Source organism: Microtus ochrogaster, unplaced genomic scaffold, assembly GCF_000317375.1.
Source record: "Microtus ochrogaster isolate Prairie Vole_2 unplaced genomic scaffold, MicOch1.0 UNK33, whole genome shotgun sequence".
Lineage (NCBI taxonomy): Eukaryota > Metazoa > Chordata > Mammalia > Rodentia > Cricetidae > Microtus > Microtus ochrogaster.
In genome coordinates, this window is record NW_004949131.1 from 1,683,355 (window position 1) to 1,705,105 (window position 21,751).

A 21,751-nucleotide genomic window follows, 5' to 3' on the forward strand; every position below is an offset into this window, starting at 1 on the left:
TCTCTCTCTCTCTCTCTCTCTCTCTCTATCTATCTCTATCTCTCTCTCTATCTCTCTCTCTGTGTATGTGCATACATGCATGCATGTGTGTGTATGCCTATGTGCATGATACTGTGTGTGTGTGTGTGCATGCCTGAGTGTATGTGTGTGTGTGCACGAATGTGTGTGTGTCTTTGAACACTGTTCCTCAGGAGACATCCATCTTCTTTTTCAAGACATGGTCTCTCACCGGGACTTAGAACATACTGATTGTACTAAACTGGCTGGCCAGCAAACCCCAGGGATCTACACATTTCTGTGTCCCCAGTGTGGAGACTACAAACCTATATTACCAAATCTAGATGTTTTTCTCCTATTTATCCTTTGAAAGTTTTGTACAATGTGTATCTTGATCATACCTCACTGGGGCCCCTGCCAACACATTTCCCTCCCAATCTCATGTTTTTCTTCTTAATTTAAAAAGATTATAGATTATAGCCCACTGCAGAGTCCAACAAATGCTATCTATGTGCACACAGGTGTGAAGCTACCCACTGGGGAATGGGCACCTACCAGTCACCAAGTCCCACACCTGTCAAACCGATACTCACTCCCCCAAGATGTGGTGATAGTTTGTTTCTGCTTTAATAAATAAAGCTTGCCTGAAATTCAGAGTGTGGAATTAGCCTCACTAGTTAGCCATTGAAGTTGGGTGATAGTGGCACAGACCTTTAATCCCAGCACTCGGAAGGCAGAAGCAAACGGATCTCTGTGAGTTCAAGGCCACCCTGGGCTACAGGAGGTTGATCCAGTCTAAAAGAGAAACAGAACCAGGCTGTGGTGGCTCACACCCTTAATTTCAGTTCTTGGGAATCACAAGCCTTAATCCCAGCACTAGGGAGTGGAGACAGGAAAGGATAGGCTGGGCGGAGAGAGGAATGTAAGGAGGAGGAGTAAGGAGCTCATTACATTCAATCTGAGGACCTGTAGAGACAGGATACCCCTTTCTGTCTGAGGATTTCATAGACGTAAGAACTTCTATCAGGAACTCACCAAGGCCAGCTGGCCCAGGTCTGAAAAATCATGGGATAAAACCGGACTTGCTGAACATAGCAGACAATGAGGACTACTGAGAACTCAAGAACAATGGCAATGGGTTTTTGATCCTACTGCACGTACTGGCTTTGTGGGAGCCTAGGCAGTTTGGATGCTCACCTTACTAGACCTGGATGGAGGTGGGTGGTCCTTAGACTTCCCACAGGGCAGGGAACCCTGATTGCTCTTTGGGCAGATGAGGGAGGGGGACTTAATTGGGGGAGGGGGAGGGAAATGGGAGGCGGTGGCGGGGAGGAGGCAGAAATCTTTAATAAATAATAAAAAAAACCAGAACTAGTGGCTGGCTGCTCTGCTTCTCTGATCTTTCAGCTTTCACTCCTTAGTATCTGACTCTGGGTTTTTATTATTAATACCAATTAAATTCATGCGACACCAAAAAAACCATCAATTGCCAATACCTCAGCTAGGAGTGAGGCCTGGGGATCTCCTCCCCGCCTCAACACTGGAATTTTTAACTGGCTTGATTTTGTATAGGTCTTGTGAAGATGACCACGGCTGCCTTGAGTTCATGTGGGCAACAGCCACGCCATGTCCAGAGGACAGCGTGTCATGGCACTGCCCCCATCCTCCAGTGCCTACATTCTTTGCCTCTCACCTTCTACAAAATCCCTGAACACGGGGCGGGGGGGGGGAGCATTGATAAAGATATCTCATCTATGGTTAGGAACTACCAGTCATTTATTTCCAATACTTTGGCCAGTTTTGAGTCTCTGCATTACCCATAACCCACTGAAATAAGAAGCCTCTCTGGCCAAGGCTACACAGATCTATGTATACAAACATGAATGCTTAGAAGGCAGTTTGACTCCCATTTAGCAAAATCACATCAAGAACTTTTCCTCTTAGGGTTATGACTTCAGCAACCATGGGTTTTAAGTATATTTGTGAAACCAGACATGGATTCCCTTTTGTAGACCAGCCGTCAATCCAATAACGAAAACAGTCAGTTACCCCATAAATAATTTTGCCACAATTATACACATGGGTACATCCTGTCTGGTAGGTTGGTTTTGTAGCACTGAGCGTCCAGTGTTGGATGAGACCTTTGATATCTTTCTCCCCCAACAGCCTGCACGGCACATGCCAGCACTACGAAAGCTAGCTGTTGGGTAGAGAATTTTCTGGTCAATTCACAACTGGCTTCTCCATGTTCTGTAGTCAAAGTGGGTGGCGTCTTACTATCACAGATGTTCCACAGATTAAACATAGTCCTTACCTTTATTAAGCACTATATCAATGGAGCTATTTCTTTAGTCCCAGAAGCTAAGTACAGATCAGTGGGGGTTTTTTTATTGTTTATTTGTTTTGTTGTTGTTTCGTTTTATGTCTTATGTAACCACTATGAAAACTTTACAAAGTGGTTCTTATTGGTGTTTCTAGCTGAATACCAGGTCTGCAGTGCATCCAGTGGACTCCTGGATGGACTTTAAATCCCCACCCTCTCACCACTTTTAAGCCCCTCCTCTTCCAGTGTTGTCCTGGTCTCAGAGGAGCTCACAAAGTGCTCTGCAGTCTCTTTGCAGCCACTATATAGTTCAAGGTTGCTCCTTTAGTGGTTTGCAATGGCTTCTCCTCAATAGTTATCCCCTAAGCGTCTCTCATTTGCTCTCTCAGTAACTAATGGTGTGGTACAGGGAGGGGGCTTGAGGTTTGTTAGTGGCCCTGGGGTCTAACCTCTGCACTTTTCACGTACTTCTAAAAGATTGCTAGTGCCTGGCACCCGGGCTCCCCAGAGGCTGGGCTCAGCCAGCATAGTTGGCAGAGTGCCTGCATAATACATGTCCTGTAGCATACCTGGCTTCTCCCAGACAGGGCATCTCAAGAACCAGGTAGGAAATTCAACCGATTTGCTGACTCAATCTGAGAAGTCATACATAAGACATAGGAGCAGAGAATTAGACTCCAGGTCAATGGGAAAATGGCAAAACCGTGTTATAGGAAATGTGTGTGCCCCAAACATTGTGGAATCCATTTTTGGAAAATGTGAACTTCCATTATGTTTTTGCCAGGTACAGATAATACAGTACAATTATTTCCTTTCAAGAGTAGAAAAAAAAGTCATTTCTGGACATTCTCAAGGAAGATTCCTTCCCAGCTTTTTAACTTTAAGTAATTTTGCAGCCACTTAGGTGGTCAGCAGATATAGTCACTGGCTAGAAACCAATGACTAAAAGCCATGATGTTACAAATATTTTTTTTTGGATTTTATTATATTAGTGAATAACATTGAAGTAACTGATTTTCGTACACATCTAAAAATCATAGTATGAATCTATGGGGGGAATGGGCTGTATCCATTTAATATCAGTCACAGAACATCTGAATTCTGTTTCCTGGTTAGTCTGGTAACCTCCAAGTTTTTAAATACTGCAGATTTTTTTAAAAAAAGCATTGCTCTGTCCATTTGCCTTTGTTTATAGATGGCAAATTGAGATTCTGAGATGTGAAATTATTTACCTAAAGCTACATGTATACACTCAAAACAGAAAACAAAAATCAGGAACAGAGAGTGACCCAGTGAGTCTCCTGACTGCCAGCCAAAGCTTGGGTTACTTCCAGGAGGTAGGACTGTTGGTTCAGAGGAACAGGAAGCCAGGAGAGAGAAGGTGAGGGGAAGCTGGAGGTCAGCCATTTTCAAGGGGAGGTCTAGTATCCTTGCACCCTTCAACGGAAATCCCTAAAATGAAACCTGTTTCCATAGTAACACCAAGACATCTTTTCTCTTTTGATTCTCACTCTCTCCCTCGTGAACAAAGAAGTTTTCCCAAGAGCAAATAAACCACACTGAGTACAGAAGTGGACATGAGAGCCCAGCTTCCTCTTCTTCCTGTTGAGGTCACTAAACTATTGTGTACAAATGTTAAATAACATTCTCTTCACTATGTTCTTGAAAATGGCAAATACATATATTTTCCCGGCAAAATGCTGTTTTGTTACGGTGTGGGTTTTGTCATTTAAAAAAATAATATACCAAATGAATGTTTTTAAGTGTATGCGTTTTATAATGTGGTATATATTAACTAATACCATCACATAAAAATTTTGGGGGTCCCCAACAATTTTTTTTGAATGTAAAGGAATATTATGACCAAAAATCTGAGAACCACTGTTGTAGGCTTTACCAGGGAGTGCTAAGTACTTTTGCAAACCACAGGCTCAAAGACGTGTGTCCACTCTTCTTGGTGGGAAGTCATTTTTTTAGCTCACTTTATCCTGTTCAGCAGCCATCTACCCAGGGTGGACATCTTTGAAGTCTGACAAGCATTTGTCATTAAGAGCCAGCATGTAAATAAATGACATTTGTGAAGAGTGACTTACTGACCCATGCACCTCGCTTAATGGAGAGAGAGCCTTTATAACTTCCTTGGTTACATTAGCATGCGTTTCTTACATTGGTAGGCAGTTAGCAATTAGCCTAACAGGTAAGCACACGGACACGTGTGGTACCCACTTTGGACCATGAAAGCTAGCAGGATGTTCCTTCTCCCTTCCCTGAGAAAGTATCCATGCTGGTGCAGAGAATCTACTTCTTCCATTGGCCTCCACGTCTGTAAAGGATGTCATTACAGACTCGATTTTAATTGTCCTAGAAAGCCAGCTTGATGGAGTGGTGGATGACAAAGCAGATCTGTCTCTAAAATAGAGGTTGTCAAACTTTTCCTCTGAAGGACCAGATGGCTAAGTACCATAGGCTTTGCAAGCCATATGGTCTTTGTTCCTATCACTCAGCTGTGTCTTGAGGCATGAAGACAGCCACCAATGAAGCATAAATGAATGGGTGTGGCAGAGGTCCAATAAAACTTTATTCATAAAAGCAACGGCTAGATTTCTCTCATGCTATAGTTGGCTGACTCTTGCTTTAAAGGGACTCACTGTCCTGTGTTTCACTGTGTTTGTGTGTGGCTGCCTGGGAACTGTGGTCCAGTCTGCATAGATGATGGAAAAATTATAGTTCCTGAGAATCTCCAATGTACCAGGGGTCACATGTCTAACCCACATCATCCCTAAGATGCTGGCTGTGTTTCCAAAGGTAGGCATTTTTATTTCTACAAGGAGCTTAAAATTTTGCCTATGCTCACAGAGCCAACTATCCATGGAGTCCGGATATGGCAGCCTCTTTCTTCCAGTTCTTCTACAAAGACTACAGCAGTGGATATGTACCGCTTATTTTTCTCTGTGTTTCTTTATAGAAGCTATACTTTTAAAATTTGTTTACCAAGGAGTGGGTTTCCTCATGATTTTTTCATGCGTGTTTGGTTTTGGCTGATTCTCCTCCCTCATGCACACATAGTACCCTACTCCTCTTTCCTCCTCTGCACCCCTTTTATCCCCACTATCCCCCCTTTCCACTTTCTTCTATTACCTTCTCTGGTCCGTCCTGTTTCCCATGGACCCTTTCTGGATTTCTGGCCTTTATCCACATTTAGTCCCACTTAGACACACACATGTAACAGTCAGGAGTCATGTATGGGAGAGGATATTTGGTATTTATCTATCAGAGCCTGGATAGTTTGGGTTAATATGCTGTCTTCCAGCTCCTTCCAGCTTCCTGCACATTCCATAGCTTCCTGTTTGTTTATGGCTGAACAGAACTCCATTGTGTAACTGTGCCTCGTTTTCCTTATCCATCCATCAGTTGATACTTCTGGGCAGATTTGATTTCCTGGCTATTGTGAAAGGAACAATGGAAATATGGATGTGTTACATAGCTCTGTTAAAGGATGCAGAGCATCTTGTTTTCTTTCCTTTTTTGAAAAATGGACAAATATTCGTATGATAATCTCATATACACATTCAGTGTATAATGAGCATATTATGGAAATTAACGTTTTCAACTCCTCAAACATTTGTTATTGCTATTTGTTGGGATCTTTTTCAGTCTTCCTTTAAAGTTCTTGAAAGCACGACAAACTTCCTAGTCAGCCCATGTTGCTCTAGAACACTCGAGCGGGCCTCTCTCAGTATTTCCTTTTCTCCACCTCCTTCTACCCACTCCTCCCTCCTTCCCGGTCTTTAGTGACCATTACTCCGCCCTCTCACTGAAGCAAATTTCTCTCATACTGGATTACAGAGCAAAGTAACATGACCTTCAGGATATTAAATGACCCACTTTAGCAGAACTTGATTAAAAGGCCCAATTTATTCACTTTCATCAGAGCAAATTGTCCCCAAAGCCTGCTTCGATGCAAAGAAAGCTGAAGAGTGCAGATTAAGGTGACCAAACAACTAAGTGTGCCCAGAGTCATGGTTTTGAAGATAACTATTATCTGCCTGGATACTTTTTGAATTGCTTTTGAGTGGTTTTGTTTCCAGGAATCAAATTATCATTATCTTCATATTTGGATAGTTCTTCACAGTGTCTACATGACTTCTCTCTCCCACTGGTATGTCTGCATGTAGCAGACACCAGATTCATGTGGACAGCTCTTCTACCCTCCCCACACTGCTGTGGAACAAGAGTGAAACTCTGCACTCTGTGATAGGAAACTGAGGCCATAAGACATTAAACCTAGGCCCAGGACTATCCAGAATGGAAGTGGGAGGGTTCCAATTTGAGAGTAATGCTAAAGCCATGCATAGCATATTAGATTTCCACATACATGAAGCTGGAGACTGCATGTAACTCCTCTTCCTTTCATATTCTGATACCCTCACAGCATCTTTATGTGAACCCTTGTCAATTAAAGAAACTGTTCTCATATCATAGGAATAACAGGGATGGTTTATTCCAGAGCCACATATGAGGGACCATGGCCTCATGCTGTAGTTGGCTGACTCGTGCTTTAAAGAGATGTGAACTCTTTGCTCGCTGTCCTGTGTTTCACTGTGTCTGTGTATGGCTGCCTGGGAACTGTGGTCCAGTCTGCATAGATGACGGAAAAATTGTAGTTACTAAGCAGCCCCAATGTGCCAGGGGCCATTGTACCTGATTCAGATTTTTTTCTCAAACAACATCCTTTAATGAGGGAGCCATTCCATAAAATGTTTATAGCAGCCAGGCAATGGTGACACACGCCTTTAATCCCAGCACTCGGGAGGCAGAGGCAGGCGGATCTCTGTGAGTTCGAGTCCAGCCTGGTCTACAAGAGCTAGTTCCAGGACAGGAACCAAAATCTACAGAGAAACCCTGTCTCAAAAATCAAAAAAAAAATGTTTATAGCAATATAATTCAAACAGTCATGAAAGAAAAACACTTTTCAACTCCATTGGCAGGTACCTTAGGTAGTCAGTTACAGCAAAGCCGGGGGAACTGCTATTGGCCTCTGATGCTGTCTGGCAGCACTCTTAGCCCTTTGGTTGGTGGAACTAGGGCTCTGTTCATGCATTCCAAGGAATCTACCTAACAGTCACAAAGGATGTTAGGTCATGTACAGAAAGAGCAATCAATGGCTACTAAAGGAGTAAACGTTCTCTCTAGGATAATTTGGCTCTGCATTGGCAACATTTGCCCGTTGTTGAAGTTCTAATTAGTCAATCGCCTTGGCAGTCCCAGCTTCCTTCCAGGGATTCTTATTCATACCCCAATACACATTTCTAAACAATGTGAAGTAAGGGCCTGGAGAAATGGCTCAGTGGTTAAGAGCACTGGCTGTTCTTCCAGATGTCCTGAGTTCAATTCCCAGCAGCCACATGGTGCCTCTCAACCATCTCTAGTGGGGTAGTGGGATCTAATGCCCTTTTCTGACATACATGCAGATAGAATACACACACACACACACACACACACACACACACACATGTCTTCTTGAAGATTGTGAACTGAAATAGAGCGTTTTAGCGTACGACCGAGTAAAATGTGAGAGAATATATTCCTATCAATTGAAACAAAATGTACAAAACATTTAAGTTGGTTATTATGTCTTCATTCTCTCTCTCTCTCTCTCTCTCTCTCTCTCTCTCTCTCTCTCTCTCTCTCTCTCTGTGTGTGTGTGTGTGTGTGTGTGTGTGTGTGTGTGTGTGTTAACTTTCAGGAATCTACTATCTCCTACTACTACATTTTGAGTTGTGTAGACCAGAAAGCTGTTTGACTTGGTGACAGGCAACTTATCCCACTGAGACACATCTCTCCTGCCTTTTAGTTGGTTGTTTTGAAGGAGGGAAATGGTGATATAAAGAGAGAAATTGTGGCTTTACCTTTTGCCTCCCCTCTCCATCCTTCCCCTAATCTTTTAAGGATCCATCCTTTTCAGCAGGCAGTCCTTGTAAATCCTTCATCTCCAGTGTCCCCCCATCTCCTTTGTTCATATGAATTGACTCACTGAAGAGTAATGCATTTCTCTAAAAAGAAAATGCAGACACAGCCCCATGAGATCAATTTGATAATGACGTCCAAGAAGAGAACAAGGAGACAATCGATCTTATAGAGAGAAGGGCCTCTCCTCAACCCAGCAGATCCCACCCATTATCTCAGTGGAACCCTTCTGTGTCCCATAAGACCTTCATACCCTGTATTGTGAGACACTGTTCCTGGGGGGACATGATGAGACTTCTGCTCTTCTCAGATGAGGAAGTACTAGTACGATAACAACCCAAAATACGGATAACACCGAAGTCTGACTTGGTGGACCAATGAGCTTTATCAGGGTTATTTACACTGGGTGAAGGGTCATTTATAAAAAAAAGAAATGACTCAGAGATAGCAGTATCACCAAAGTCCATCCCAGCATGAGTGACATCTCACAAAAGCTGGGAACCTGGAGGACACTGTACTGTGCAACTTGCAAGAAGCTCAACAGGTTGGTTGAGTGTCCTTTCTGGTGGCCTGGTTGGTCTGACTCTCATCCAGCCAGCTCTGTCGGTCTCTGCTTCTTCCAGACTGCTTATCAGGTCTGAACCTCTTCTTAACAGCTCAGTTTGTCTGGTACCATCTCTCAGCAAACCTTAATACTTATAAATGCTCTTGGGAAGTGAGAGCCTAGTGAATCTGCTCAATTTGGGGAACTTCTTGAAGTGATTTTTTAATCGTTTACTTCCTGAGTTTACCAAGTTTCCCAGTGGATGGGATATTTCACCTCCCCTTCCACCATCCCATTGTTTCACCCCCTGTAAACATTTTGTCTTAAGATTTTCCACTCTTAGGGCGGGAGAGATGGCTCCGCTGTTAAAGGCTGGGCTCACAACCAAAAATATAAGATATTCCACTGTTTTACCTCCCTTAACAGCCAGTGTATTAATGAGCTTCCCTCCAAGATGAAGGTTTTTATCTGGAGGCCAGGAGGCAGCATCTATATAACACGTTGGACTACTGAGATGATAGATTTAATGAAGTTTTTTTTTTTTTTTTGGTTTTTCGAGACAGGGTTTCTCTGTAGTTTTGGAGCCTGTCCTGGAGCTAGCTCTTGTAGACCAGGCTGGCCTTGAACTCACAAAGATCTGCCTGCCTCTGCCTCTGCCGGGATTAAAGGCATGCACCACCACCGCCCAGCAACTCGGGAGTCTTGAATAAACCTGTTGCCTCCCACCAATTTTTTTTTGTAATACAGTGTTTTAACTACTTTTTTTGAGAATTTCATTTATGCATACAATATATATTTTAGCATATTCATCCCCTAATTTTTCCTTGGTCTACCCATCCCAATCCTTCCCAACTATGTGTCTGTCTCTCTGTCTTAAATAATCAAGCAAGTCCAATTTGTGGGGCTGTTTACTGGAACATAGGACCACACTCTTAAAGAAAACTGAATCTCTGCCCCCATACTTCCATCAACTGTCAATAGATCCTCAGCTCAGTGTGAGAGTTCATAGGCCTCTCCCCTCTCCATGCTGGAATGTTGACTGGCTTGATGTTATGCAGGCTTTGTGCAGGCAACCACAACTTCTGTGCAGAGGTCATACTGTGTCCAGATGTTTTCATTCTGATTTTCCCTGACCTGTGGCTCTTACCATCTTCCCTTCCACAAGGGTCCCTGAGTCTTATGGACAGGAATAGGATACAGGTGCCCATTGGTGGCTGAGCTCTCCTCCACAGACATTTATTCTCTGTACTCTGGCTACTTATAAATTCCATATTAACCACCATAATCTGCACAAAGAAGCTTCTCTGAGGATATCTGAGAGCTACAGAGTTCTATGAGGCCTCTTACCAACTTCTGTCTTCTTGGTTTCCAGGAGAGTAATGAACAATACAAACTTCATCTTCCAAGCACCATGTTACAGATGATTGTTATGCTTGTTTTCCATATTTCTATTTTTATCTTATATTTTTCTACATTTTCCATTTTGAAGTAAAAATTATGTTAAGAAAAGTTTTAAATTTTCAATAAGGAGGACAAATTAAAATAAATGATGGAGTTCCTTTACTGTGGTCAGCAATTTTTAAGTATAACTCATAAACATCCCCTGAGGGGACAGTAATCTATTTATGGAGGCAAATCAGGAGCCCATGGGCACACAAGAACAAGCAAATGTGGCTCACATCCATAAGGGAAGGGGGAAGAGAGGGTGGCAACAATATTTTTAGATGTATATATGGAAACAGAAATAGGCTAAGATGAAAATGCCTTGACAGGTGCATGCAAATCAGCTACAAGTGTGTCTGAAAGATAAATGGGTCATTTGAGGATGAGACAAGATTTGTGGGTTAGGCTAATGAAGACAGTAGATATTGTGGGTTCTTGGTAAGAGGAAGGCTTTGGTACTATCATACTTCCAGATATTGAGTGAAAGAGCTGGTGTTTGATTCTCAGGTTGAACAGGGAGGAATGTAGTAGAGAAGGGAATTCCCCTATTGCCCATTTCTTCTCTTTCTAGGTTGCTCTACAAAGTTTCTATGCTTATATTCTTTGTAAAAATTATTTGAATTTAAATATTTCTTCTTAAAATATATTTTTATTGTGTTTTTCTATGCCCAACTCCTCCCAGATCTTCCCCACCTCCAAACCTACTGAAATTAATGTGCCCTCTCTTTCTCAAAAGAAATAAACAAACCAAGCAAGCCTTGAAAATTAAAATCAAGATAAATAAATAAAAAATCAAAATATGCTTAAACAAGATAATCCCCCACACCAAACCATGGTATCTGTTCGTTTGTGTTGGCCAACTGCTTCTAGGCTACTAGTGGTCTTCCCTAGAATGTAGTTTTTTGATAGACCCAATGATACTCCATTCGAAAAACTGATCAATTTTTCCTTTACCAATAGGTATCAGTTGCAAATAGTTTCTTGGTTGGGTGTGGGACCCTATGTCTACTGGTCCCTCTCTATGTTGGAACCCCACCTGGCTTGAACCTCTGCAGGTGTTGTGTGTGTTTCTACAGTCTCTGTATGTGTGTATTACTTAGAGTTTCCATTGCTGTGAAGAGACACCATGACCATGACAACTCTTATAAAGGACAGCATTTAATTGGATGGCTTACAGTTTTAGAGGTTTAGTCCATTATCATCATGGTAAGAAGCGTGGGCTACATACAGGCAGACATGGTCCTGGAGAAGGAGCTGAGAGTTCTGCATCTTGATCCACAGGCAACAGAAGTGAACTATGCACCACACTGGGTGTAGCTTGAGCATATATGAAGCCTCAAAGCCCGCCTCCATAGTGACATACTTCCTCCCACAAGACTACACCTACTCCAACAAGGGCACACCTTTCAACAGTGGCACTCCCTATAGGCCAAGCATTCAAACTCACGAGTCTATGAGGGTCATACCTATTTAAACCAACACAGTGTTCATGTGTACAGTGGTCTTGTGTAGACAGATATTCATGACAGTTAATTGTGCTGTTTTCTTCCTCGCCGTCCTTTGCTAGCTCTGTGCTTTCTATATGTGATAGCAAAGACCTAATGAGCATCAGTGGCCTTTACTATGGATCCTACTTTGCCAGCATTGTCTTCAGCCACCAGCCACACACACAGTTAAATTAGACTGCTTCCTCTCCTCCTCTCCATATTTATTCTTTCACAGTATTCCTGCTCTAGAATACAGCCTCTTCACGGTCGCTGTCTACAGTCAAGTGGATCACATCCCTCCTCTCTAAAGAACCCTGCATACTTACTCCTTCATTCTTTAGCTAAGTCATGTCTCTTCTTATACTTCCCACCAAACTCGATGATATTTAGAGAGTGCAATGAGGTACTAGTGTTCCTTTGATCCTAACGCCAGCACAAAGACCGTGGCCTTCACACACCCTGAAAACTCTTTGCTAAGCTCAACGTGAGGACAGCTGGCAATACTTTTGGGTAGAGAAGAAAATGTTACAAAAGGAAGCCAAAGGGAAATAGAATAATGTCAGATGACAGCTTGTAAACTTGATGACTGTTAGGTCAAATATAGATTGAATTCTGTTTTGTTACAGATTAGATGGGGGTGGGCTGACAAGAGTGTGTGAGTAAGACTGTGCAATAGATGGCTTTCTATTCTATACCAAGGGCTTGTTCATTCATCCGTTACTTCATCATGTCTGTACTCATTCATGCCTGTGTTCCTTCAATAAGCACCAGGTGTATACTACTAAAGTGTATACGCTGGAAAATACCAAGAAAGTATGCACTGTGTAAATTGCTGAGAAAGTAAATAGTAAACGTGTAAGTGACAAACCAGGCATCACTCCTCCTTTCTGAGAATTTGCCAACTACTGTATAAAAAAATTATAAGGAGGATGTAAATTCTGTAGTTTCTGATGCCGGTAATGAAGCACCTGTTTGTATGGGCTCTTCCGCCTGCTAGAAGCATCCATAAATGTTAGAAAAGACACAAGGGACATCTGTCTGTGGGTTCTCAGGCAGGGAAGGGATCCAGATGAAGATGAGCAAAGAAGAAAGCCAGTAAGATCATTCAGATAGTCTGTGTAGCTTTCCCATGCAAGCCTGGTTCCTTAAATAACATGGATATAGAGACTGTGAAGCCTCTCAGGAAGTGTCTAGAAAAAAAAAACTGAGCACAACATTTAATAGACTTCTGGGATAGGAAAAGGAAAGCTGGAAGTTCAGGACCACTAAGAGAATAGGGATGCTACAGAGGAGGGGCGCAGCCATGGGCTGCGCCTTGCAAGGCCTTCATTAATTAACAGACAACAACAGAGAAAGTGAACACAAACCTGAAGCCGAAAGAGGATAGAGATTAACAGCCCACAGGGAGCCTTGCGTTCTCACCATAGAGACTAACAGCCCACAGGGAGCCTTGCGTTCTCACCAGGAAGAACCTGCTCCACAAATGCTGACTCTCAGATCACTCCAAGGACAGCACCCAAGGAGGAAAGGACTCGGATCTAGATGGATTCCTTTTATGAAAGACTTATGGAGGAATCCAATCTTTGAATAGCTTAATCCTGATTGGATTCAAGGCACTACCTCCATTCTAGCTTCTTAATAAATGCTGAGGATGAATCTAAAACCTTTGTAATCTTCTTTATGTGGTGATTATTTCATCACAAGTAACAAACATACCAAGAAGCAGAACCAAGAAACAGATAACAGAGACAGATACGTAAGTGATCCGGACATCACAGTGGTCAGACACTGGCTCTGCAATAATCACAGTTGACGTATTTGAGACAACAGCTATCTCATTTCTCAACAAACTGGCATTTGAATCTCTCTGTGAAGAGTCCTTCAGAGTCAGCCTAACAGATATTTCACAAAGACCCCAGAGTTCAGATGCAGCTAATTCCAGGCCAGGGAGTGGATTAGAGGGGACGAGAACACAGTAAATAAGAGTGGTGTGCACGCTTCAGGGCAAGGGAGTGAAAGCGGTGAAGTTGAGGCTGAGCTTTCCAAAAGAAATGGGGTGCTGGCCCCATTCCACAGAAAGTCAGAGGTCAGTTTATGGTAATTACAACTCCCAGGGCTCAGCACTAGATCAAGTTCAGAAGAGAAAAAAAAGAAGAAGAAAGAAACCTTAATTCTGTTTATGTATTTTAGGATTTCTTCAGTAAGTCCGACCCATTTCTGGAAATTTTCAGAATGAATGATGACGCTACTCAGCAGCTTGTGCACCGGACGGAGGTAAGAAGCCTGCGGTGTCCGCCCTCTGAGGAGGTCAGCAGAGAAGCATCCAGATTCCTTTCCGTTTTCTGCATTTTCAGTGTTTCTGAAGTTAAAGTATAATTATACCATTTTCCCCTTCACTGTCCTCTCTCCAACCCCGCCCATGTACCTCTTGGCTCTCTCAAATTCACGCATGACCTCTTTTTCTTTAGTGTGTGTGTGTGTGTGTGTGTGTGTGTGTGTGTGTGTGTGTGTGTGTGTGTGTGTAGTATTTGTAGATATAGAAGTACAGCCTGCTTAGTCTATAAAATGTTGCTTTGTGATTTCAGAGGTGACCGCTTGGTATTGGAAAACCAGTTGAGGGGCTCTTCTCTGGGGAAGGCTATTTCTCCTGCTTTGGCCACTCCTTTGTGGTCTGTAGTTCTTTGTCTGGGCTTGGGGACCATAGCGGTTCCCCTTCCATGTTGGTTTACACACAAATATCTCAAGATAATCCTCTGCATTTTAGGCTTGGGTTTTTACTCTAATTTTATAAATTTGAAAAAAAGACACCCCCCCCTTCAAGATCCATTTTTACATAACTGACTTCCAACACAGCCAATCAGCAATTTTTTTTTTTGATTTTCGAGACAGGGTTTCTCCATAGCTTTTGGTTCCTGTCCTGGAACTAGGTCTTGTAGACCAGGCTGGCCTCGAACTCACAGAGATCCGCTTGCCTCTGCCTCCTGAGTGCTGGGATTAAAGGCGTGCGCCACCACCGCCCGGTTCCAGCAATTTATTTATAACAAAGTAAGAATACTAGGACCAGCAAGGTGGCTCAGTCTGGTGACCTGAGTTTGATCCCTAGAACCTACATATGAAAAAAACAAAAAACAAAACAAACAAACAAAAAACCGACCTCTGGCCATGTACTGCAATGCACTTGTTCTCTGACCTCTGGCCATGCAATGGGTTGGCAACCACATGTTCACATGTGTGTATGCATGCACACACACACAGTAAATGTAGAAGACATTGACTATGGTTCGAGCTAACATTTAATGAGACAAGCGGGAAGGAAGCATCATCTGGAATGATTTACATGCAGTATTTTACTTCTTATTCCTTGGTAGAAATACTATTGTCCCCACTTTCCAGTCAAAGGAACCGGACTTTGAGACAGTCACACCATTTCCCATGTTTCACAATTGTGACAAGTGGAGCTGAGATTTATGTAGGCACTGTTTGAGTCAGCTTCACTGAGTTTGTAAGGCAATATGGTTACTCGGGGAAAATACTTATCCTGAAGCTGTCATGTGAGCTACTGCCCTGTTATCACAGCCACTGGGTCACTGGGTCAAGCTGTGCTCCTTCTCACTCATTCTGCCTCCCAAGAGTCCCGTTTTCACTACTTCATTATCCCTGTGCCCAAATACCCAGCAGAAGCAATATGAAGGCTGAGAGCTTTGTTTTTGCTCTTGCTGTCAAGGAATACGGCCTGTTGTGGGAGAGGAGGCAGAGCAGCTGAAGTGGTGCTGTCAAAGGCACAGATTTGTGCAATGGGACTTATCTACATCTTGGAGGATCAGGAAATGGAGCCAGGACCAGAAACAGGGCCCTGCATTGTGGTCAATGCCTCCTAGCTAGGCAGTATTTCCCAAAGGATCCACAGGTGTTCAGAAGATGCCACCAACTAGGAAAAAAAATGTTCAAATGTATGTCTGTGGACATTTTAGAGCGATACTGTAGCAGGTCTTATCCTATGTCATCCCCTACCATAAAGCCCTGGTATGACTGTTTCACATATATGACCAGTGCCTATGGTAGCTAACCTCCACTGTCAACTTGATAGGGTTTAGAATCACCTAGGAAGAAAATAACAACAACAATAACAAAAACAAAAAACCAAAACACCTATGGGGTTGTCTTAATTAGGGTTTGTATTGCTGTGAAGGGACACTATGACCACAGCAACTCTTATAAAGAAAAACATTTAACTGAGGTAGCAGCCGACAGGTTCAGAGGTTCAGTCCATTATCATGGTAGGGAGCATGGCAGCACATGGACAGACATGGTGCTGGCTACATCACGATCAGAAGGCAGCAGGAAATGGTTTGTCACACTTGGAGTAGCTTGAGCCTAGACCTCAAAGTCCACCCCACAGTGACACACTTCCTCCAGCAAGGCCACACCTACTCCAACAAAGCCATACTCTTAAAAATGCCACTCCCTTTGGGGGGCCATTTTCTTGTGAATCACCACTGGGGTGTATGTGGACAGTTCCAGAGAGGATTGGCTATGCTGGGGAAGGAGCGGATATGAGCACCACAATCCTGTGGGCTGGAGTCTCAGAATAAATAATAAGGAGAGAGCAAGCAGAGTGCCCGTATTCTTCTCGTTGCTTTCTGATTCTCATGCAATGTGACCCCACACTCCCACTGCCATGCTCTCCTTGTTACAACGACAACATAATACCTTCCTGTGTTCATTGCTTTGGACGAGCATTTTGTCACCATAATAAGGAAAGTAATTAATGCAGCAACCAACTCCAATCTCCGTAATTTTATTAGATTTGCAAAGCAGAACAAGAGAAATTCTCTAAGAAGGAAACAGAATAACTGTGCTGAATGACCTGACACTCAGAGAGACTGTGTGTGCCAATGGCAAAGAAAAGGAAGCAGGAACATCAGTGATTTTTCACGGGGTGACAGTGGGGGCATCATATTCCTACCATGTCGCTTTGTCAATCGAATTCTTTTTTTCCTGAAACATCAAAGGGGAATTCTGTCATTTTTAAGGTTGACAAGAATTGAGTAGTCTCAAATGGGTCAATAGCAGATATGATCTGGCATGTGGCTGGCACCAAAATATGCGCTTAATTAAAGAATAGCCAAGTGCACAGAATTGGCTGTATGAATGGGGGGCCGTGTGGGTGCTGAAAAGCAGTGTGATTGTCCGGGCTCCAGTCCCTGGAAGCTTGCTATGGGTAGAAAGTACAGGTCCCCTGAGTGCTCCGGTCTCACTATTGCCAAATGCTTTCCTGCTGCTATCAAGGCTACCATGGTAAAATCAGCTTTGGGGAAGACAGAGCAACGGTGTCCATTTATGCCTTTTGCTGAGTCAGTGAACGGAGGAAAGGAGAAGAGATACACACAGCATACTGTTGGGTTCTTCTCTCCTAAGATCCTCTTTTCCATGACACCTGCCAGTTGTCCTGCAATTGTTGATATTGGGAACTTTTTCTGTTCTCAAGAAGCTATGCAACTTCTGCTCCCTGTCCCAGTGCTGGGAAATTCTTGAAATCTCATAATATTGATGATCACTTAGCTTTCTAATAGATCAAATAACATGGCATTGATGGTTTCTCTTGCTTACTCAGAAGGTTCAAAATAAACACACAGCTTTACTTTCTTGGTGTACACATACACACTCATACATATATACTCATGCATGCCTATAGATTTGAAATTTTTAGTTAAAATTTGATTTTCTATTCAATTTTCCCAAAAAATCTTCACTCCTTAATATTTTCATCAAAATGTTGCTAGTGAATGTAAGCAATTAAAATGAACACAGGCCTTACTATTCAGCTCTCCTTCTCACAATAATTTGATCATGCCCAGGATATCAGGAGATAAGACACAGTCACAAAGGAACATTGTTTCCATATTTTAACATGTTAAGATAAACTTAACAATGAATCTGTGATCTAGTTAATAATTCATAGTAAAATAAAGAATTCAATAGAAGTGGGAATCATTTGTGAAATAATTACATTATTTTGAGACAGAATTATTTTTTCAAAAAATCTGCAAAGATGTCTACATAAAAACTTCATATCAAGGAAGATTAACATGGCAGAGTTTAATTTAACAATTTACACTTTATTTGTGTGTTCCAAAATGCAATAGTTCTTAGGCTTCATTCAGATAACCTGGAAGATCTTCCTACAAAGCCTCTGTTTATAAGACTGGATAAAGTCCAGAATTTCTGTTTGTAAGAAGTCCGGGAACCACAGTTCAATAGCCCCTGTCCTAGAGTCCGTGTTTGGTACTTTATTCACACTGAACCACGCCGAATTATTCAAGCCATCAAAGGACAGGATAAGTCTCATGGACCCTTGGTCAATATTCAGCCAAGTTCATGGCTAGTAAGCTGATTTTAAATAAATTGTCCTATATTACTGGCTTAGTTTATAATTTGGAGAGTGGCCATGTTATTCTAATTGAGATTGTGATCAGCTAATGGAAAATTGCTGTTGGTATTCTTCATCTAGAAAGTTCTCTGAGCTGGGCAGTGGTGGCGCACGCCTTTAATCCCAGCACTTGGGAGGCAGAGGCAGGCGGATCTCTGTGAGTTCGAGACCAGCCTGGTCTACAGAGCTAGTTCCAGGACAGGCTCCAAAGCCACAGAGAAACCCTGTCTCAAAAAACCAAAAGAAAAGAAAAGAAAAAGAAAGTTCTCTGACTCCTCGATCTGATATGTAACCTGATATCTCAAGGTTACAGATTGCCAAAGCTCTCCTGTATGTATGTATGTATGTGTATATGTATGTGTGTTTGTATATGTATTATTTATGTATATATGTGTATGTATGTATTTCATATATGTGTGTCACACATACATATATATAGTATATTTTGTTCATTTGTCACCCTTAACCCTCTCTTAACCTTACACCCCCACTGGATGCCTTCTGATCAAAAGTTCCCCTCCTACTTTGATGTCTTTTTGTGTGTTCGTGTGACCCACTGAGTTTAACGTGGGCTGCTTGCATGAGCATGGTTGTGGGGTTGTCTCCTGGGCATGGACAACTCACCAGGAGCTACACCACACGACTAAAAGACTCCATGGTCCCAGCAACTGTGAACTGCTCATAGTTAGTGATGATGATTCTTCAACAGTACCCCTCCACCCTTGCCAAATACCTTTCCTCTGCTGGCTCCAAGGGGAAAGAATTTGTGCCATAAGATTGATGATCCTGTAGGACTGGGGAATCCCTTATCAGTGGCCAGAGGCAGCCAGGCCTCAACCGCAGGCCTTTGGCTATAGAAGAGGTTATCTTCTATAGCCACATGCTGGGCAATGCTACTGTCGCTATGCATGGAACAACATCTGGGCCAGTGACCACAGGAGTTATGCCCATAGTGATACACTTTGTGGCCCCTCTTAAGATACTCATTCCTTCAAGTTTTCATCAAGCGGCAAGTTCCAGACACTTGTCCTTTTTGTAAGCATGGCTGTGGCTTCTCGAGTCGTTTTTATGTTGAAGTATGAAAATGTCAAGCCTTCACTCTTCAAATCACTCTTCATGCCTTTCTCTTCCCAGGTTGTGATGAATAACTTAAGCCCGGCCTGGAAGTCGTTCAAAGTATCAGTGAATTCTCTGTGTAGTGGAGATCCCGACCGCCGGCTGAAGGTTAGATCCATATCCAAGAGATGTGAATTTGAGAGTGCATTGAATCCTCCCTCTTTTTTACACATGAACGTTGGCACACTGGATTTGCTGTGCCACTTTTTCCAAACCTCACCTTTTAAAATCTTAATGGAAGAAAGGCAGGCTGTTTCTACGGCCAGAGCTAGTGACGCTCACACAAAAGCCCAAAATAAATCCTACCGTATTATGTCAAAAGACAGCCTGGGGCTTCTCAGAAACAAAATGTGGTAATAACTTCAGAGTATAATTGGAAGTTTCTGGAGGGAAAATATTTCTGCCATAAGTATCTATGACTATATAATGTGTGACTCTCCAACCCCAGCCCCCTCCAGTGTGATAGTTTGAAACAGTAAGCATGTTTAACTTATAACTTTGTGCATTGGCAAACTGGTTTGGGCCAGTTTGGTGGTTCTTAGACTGAGCTTGCTTGGTCTCTGTTAGGCATCTGTGTTCCGACACCCATGAACAGGGTGACAAGGTCTGGAGGTTGTCAGAGTGTCATATGGTGGAGGGTAGGAGGGAGGTTGAGCCTTAGCTGTCATCAACATACATGCTACCTTAAACTTTCACATAGAATAACCATGTCTTCCAAGAGGCCAAAAACATGCTGCAAGGCCTCTGAGTACAAGGCTAAGAACTCAGGTACTTCCTCCACTGCCTAGAAGCCGAAGTATGTGACATGCCTACTCAAAATTCAAATACAATAGATTCTATCTCTCCATGGGAAGAATTGCCAAGTTTTAGGACCATTTTTAAAAATCTACCACAAATGTTTGGAGCACTATGGGAATGGGAAGTTGGGGGTGTAGGGGCCATGCACTCGCAGGGTCAGGGATCATGAGAGAGGACAACAGACTAAACGCCAGAAATCAGAGCCTATGGACATCTGCTGTGGTCAATGGGCTGGCCTGTGTTTGACCGTGGAAGCAGAAGAAGTTCCATTGCTAATACCACAGAGCTAACTTTATTGATTCCGGATGACTCACTAACTCATTGGACACAAAGTGTCTATAAGTCAGACAGTTGATTAAAGTTCAGTGAGAACACGATTATCAAGTAGATCCAGGGTCCCACTGGCTTTTCTAGAACATTGTATCGTGAGCAAACCGGGAAGACAGTTGTTGGAGGGAAATGGAAAACAGAGTCTGAGGGCATAGGCAGGGGTGTTCGAAAACTCAGCCATTAGCTCCAGATGCTGAAAATCAAGAGCATCCCCTCCACATGTGGACAAAAGGTATGGTTCACCCACTCCTCCAAATAAACCTTCATGCTTGCCCTTTAGGGAACATTCTTGTAAAATTATCTTGGTATTTACCCTGTTGCTATGATAAAAAAATACTTTAACAAAAGCAACTTAAGGGAGAAAGTGTTGATCTCAGTTTGCAGTTCCAGGCTGCAGTCCATCATGGGAGGGAGAGAAGGCATCAGACACTTAAAAGCAGCTAGTCACAGTGTATCTGCGGCCAGGAGAGCAATGAATCACTCGTGTGCAAAGTGCTCAGCTCACTTCTTCCACTCCAACACAGTTCAGGTCCCATCCACAATGGAAATGGGTCTCCCCTCATCATTTAACATGATGAAGATACTCCCACAAAGACATGCCTACGAGGTCATCTTCCTCCTGAGCGAGTCTCAAGTTTGTCTGGGTGACAGTCAACACTCATCTTAGGCCCTGCCACCATTTGCCTTTGGGACTGCATTCCCCTCACCCAGTTCACTCTGAAGACTATTCTGATGGGTGACGTTCTTCCGGTTTCAGTGTTATTACTCAGGGTAAGATCCCATCTGCTTGGTTAGTCCTAGTAGTCTCTTTAACATTATGTATCTCTGTTTAACCCCACGCTGTGTGAAATTTGTGGTTGAATTGTCAAGTAAATTTGCTGGCTTCCATGGAGGTAATGACAAGTCCAAATTCTACCTCTTTCTCTTAAGAAAAATAGTTACTTTAGGAAAACCTCTGGAAACTCTCATTCATGCCAAAACATGGGACTTCTGCCTGGGTTTCTTCGTAGAAGGTCCTTTCCAAAGATGCCTGAGAGCGACAGCTTCGGGTACAGGTGACAATTACCAACTCTGCTCTGAGCCGTGCTCAGGACGATAAATGTCTTCCTTGGGCTGGGAATAAAACAGCTCCTCCTTTGGTGTTTGTCACTGGGAGTTACTGAGTGGGTAAAGAAGAGTGTTTGATACGGTTGAATGCATAATAACATAAATAATGTGGGTTGTTGAGGCTCTGAGATCTCTGTGGGAACAGGAGCTCATAAGAGTAGATATGCAGATAATCCGATGGAAAGGGGCAGAAACAAGGGAGAGAGAGA

At 42.8% G+C, this 21,751-nt stretch overlaps 1 protein-coding gene across 2 annotated transcripts in view; it reads left to right on the forward strand.

The window, feature by feature from the left end:
- The window catches only part of Cpne4 (copine 4), a 481,784-nt gene that overhangs the window by 344,487 nt on the left and 115,546 nt on the right, over positions 1-21,751 (forward strand). For both annotated transcript variants that reach the window (XM_005368465.3, XM_026789948.1), the window contains exons 6-7: positions 13,952-14,035; positions 19,326-19,415. In XM_005368465.3, coding sequence (XP_005368522.1) covers positions 13,952-14,035; positions 19,326-19,415 — 174 coding nt within the window. The remainder of the gene's footprint in view (positions 1-13,951; positions 14,036-19,325; positions 19,416-21,751) is intronic.